The sequence below is a fragment of the Notothenia coriiceps genome, unplaced genomic scaffold (assembly GCF_000735185.1).
Source record: "Notothenia coriiceps isolate Sejong01 unplaced genomic scaffold, NC01 NC01_scaffold00019351, whole genome shotgun sequence".
NCBI lineage: Eukaryota > Metazoa > Chordata > Actinopteri > Perciformes > Nototheniidae > Notothenia > Notothenia coriiceps.
The window spans coordinates 502,274-503,984 of NW_011352052.1; the positions used below are offsets into that span (position 1 = coordinate 502,274).

Genomic DNA, 1,711 nt, shown 5'->3' on the forward strand with positions numbered 1-1,711 from the left:
TTCATATTTTCCCCACTTTAATCTTCAGCATTACAGATGTTTGGAAGCACCGAGGAAAAGAGCACAGATGTTTTCCTTTTATAGATGAAATTAGATCCTGATATGCTCTGTAGTGCGTAGTGGGACAAAGTCTTTAAAAGGCCCTCATTTGAAGAGTTTGAACTTGCGCAGCAGCGGATGGACGGTCTCTTTGGCACACGGCTTCAGAGCCAGGCAGGTGGGGATGTTCTCTGGTTGTTCGATCCACAGTTTGTGGGCCACACCGGCCTTTGTTAGAGTCTCTGATAGATTAGAGAGGGCTGCCTCGTCTGGAGCCTGGAGATAAACAACCACAGACAGTTACAGTTAGTGAGGCACCACTTTGTACACTTTTTGCACGTGTCATATGGACACGACAGTGTAGTTAAGGCAATACAAATATGAAGTCCCAGTCTCCTTCAACAATGCAACATAAATATATACAAGACATTGAACAATAACCAGTTACAAATAGTGGACATTTTTTTTTATTGTGTAGCATCGTTCAAATCAGTAAAAAAAAAAAACCTTTATAGTAAATTGAATATTGCAGAATAAAACAATGAACCATACTAGATTATAATGTCCTATTGGATGTTTTGTGAGGAACTGTACACACTAACATATAACACTAGAATATTGCTGTGTAATTCGTTCAAACTGGTCTAAATAACACTTTTAAGTCAAATTAGTTTCCCTTTAGAGTTAAATTAATGTTGCCGAATAACACAACTAACCAAACACTATTGAATTGATCTTAAAATATTTTGTGATGAACCATATAATCACTGTACGCACTAAATTAACCCACATATGATTGGAGTTCGGCGTGCTTACCACTAGCACCACCTTGAACACTTTTAACCAAATTTAGTTTCCCTTTATAGTTAAATGAATGTTGCCGAATAACACAGCTAACCAAACACTATTGAACTGATCATAATATATTTTGTGATGAACCATATAACCACTGTAAACATTAAATTCACCAAAAATATGAATGTAGTTCGGCGTGCTTACCCCCAGCACCACCTTGTGCATGGAGTCCAGCTCCTCCAGGTACTGCTGGGTCTCCGGGTCCCGGTAGTGGAGGTGTATGGCGGCCGTAGCGGCGTGGCAGGCCTGGGTGATCACGGCTCCCAGGGGCCAGGACAGCTGGTGCACCAGGTCCGTCCGGACGACCACATACTGGACCAGCCGCCCCGGAGAACCGGCTCCTGTAGCAGCCATGTTTGTTTTGTTTTTAAGCGTGCACAGGAACCGATTCAGGGTCTGTTTATTTTCCGGTTCACCCAATGTTGTGGAGATTGACAGTGGTGAGGCTTCTATAACATCCACAACAGGGCTTCAGATCATGAAAAAGTGGGATTTATTTGCAGTGCTGCAGGTGAATAAATCAATGCTTTACTTCCTGTCAAATGTGTTTTTAGCTTGCACAGGAACCGATTCAGGGTCTGTTTATTTTCCGGTTCACCCAATGTGTATTAAAACGGCACTGCACTCTACTGGTTACTTTTAGAACGTGATTGTAAAATATGCATTCTGCCTCTGGTACCAGTTTATAATCCATTTATACTAATGTTATTTTTATTTGTTGGCTTTTTATTCTCTTACTGAAGGCCTTAAGGAATTATTCTAATTATCAGTTTTTTTTTATGTAGCACTTTTAGGCAAAAAATGGCATCAAGATTAA

At 40.6% G+C, this 1,711-nt stretch overlaps 1 protein-coding gene across 1 annotated transcript; it reads right to left on the reverse strand.

Moving 5' to 3' along the window:
- ptrhd1 (peptidyl-tRNA hydrolase domain containing 1) lies at nucleotides 1-1,447 on the reverse strand. The gene is made up of 2 exons (XM_010778610.1): nucleotides 1,039-1,447; nucleotides 1-315 (listed from the first exon to the last, which is right to left on the reverse strand). Exons 1-2 carry the CDS (start codon nucleotides 1,246-1,248, stop codon nucleotides 145-147), a joined length of 381 nt encoding a protein of 126 aa, XP_010776912.1. The 5' UTR covers nucleotides 1,249-1,447; the 3' UTR covers nucleotides 1-144.
- Between the last annotated feature and the right edge of the window lie 264 nt (nucleotides 1,448-1,711).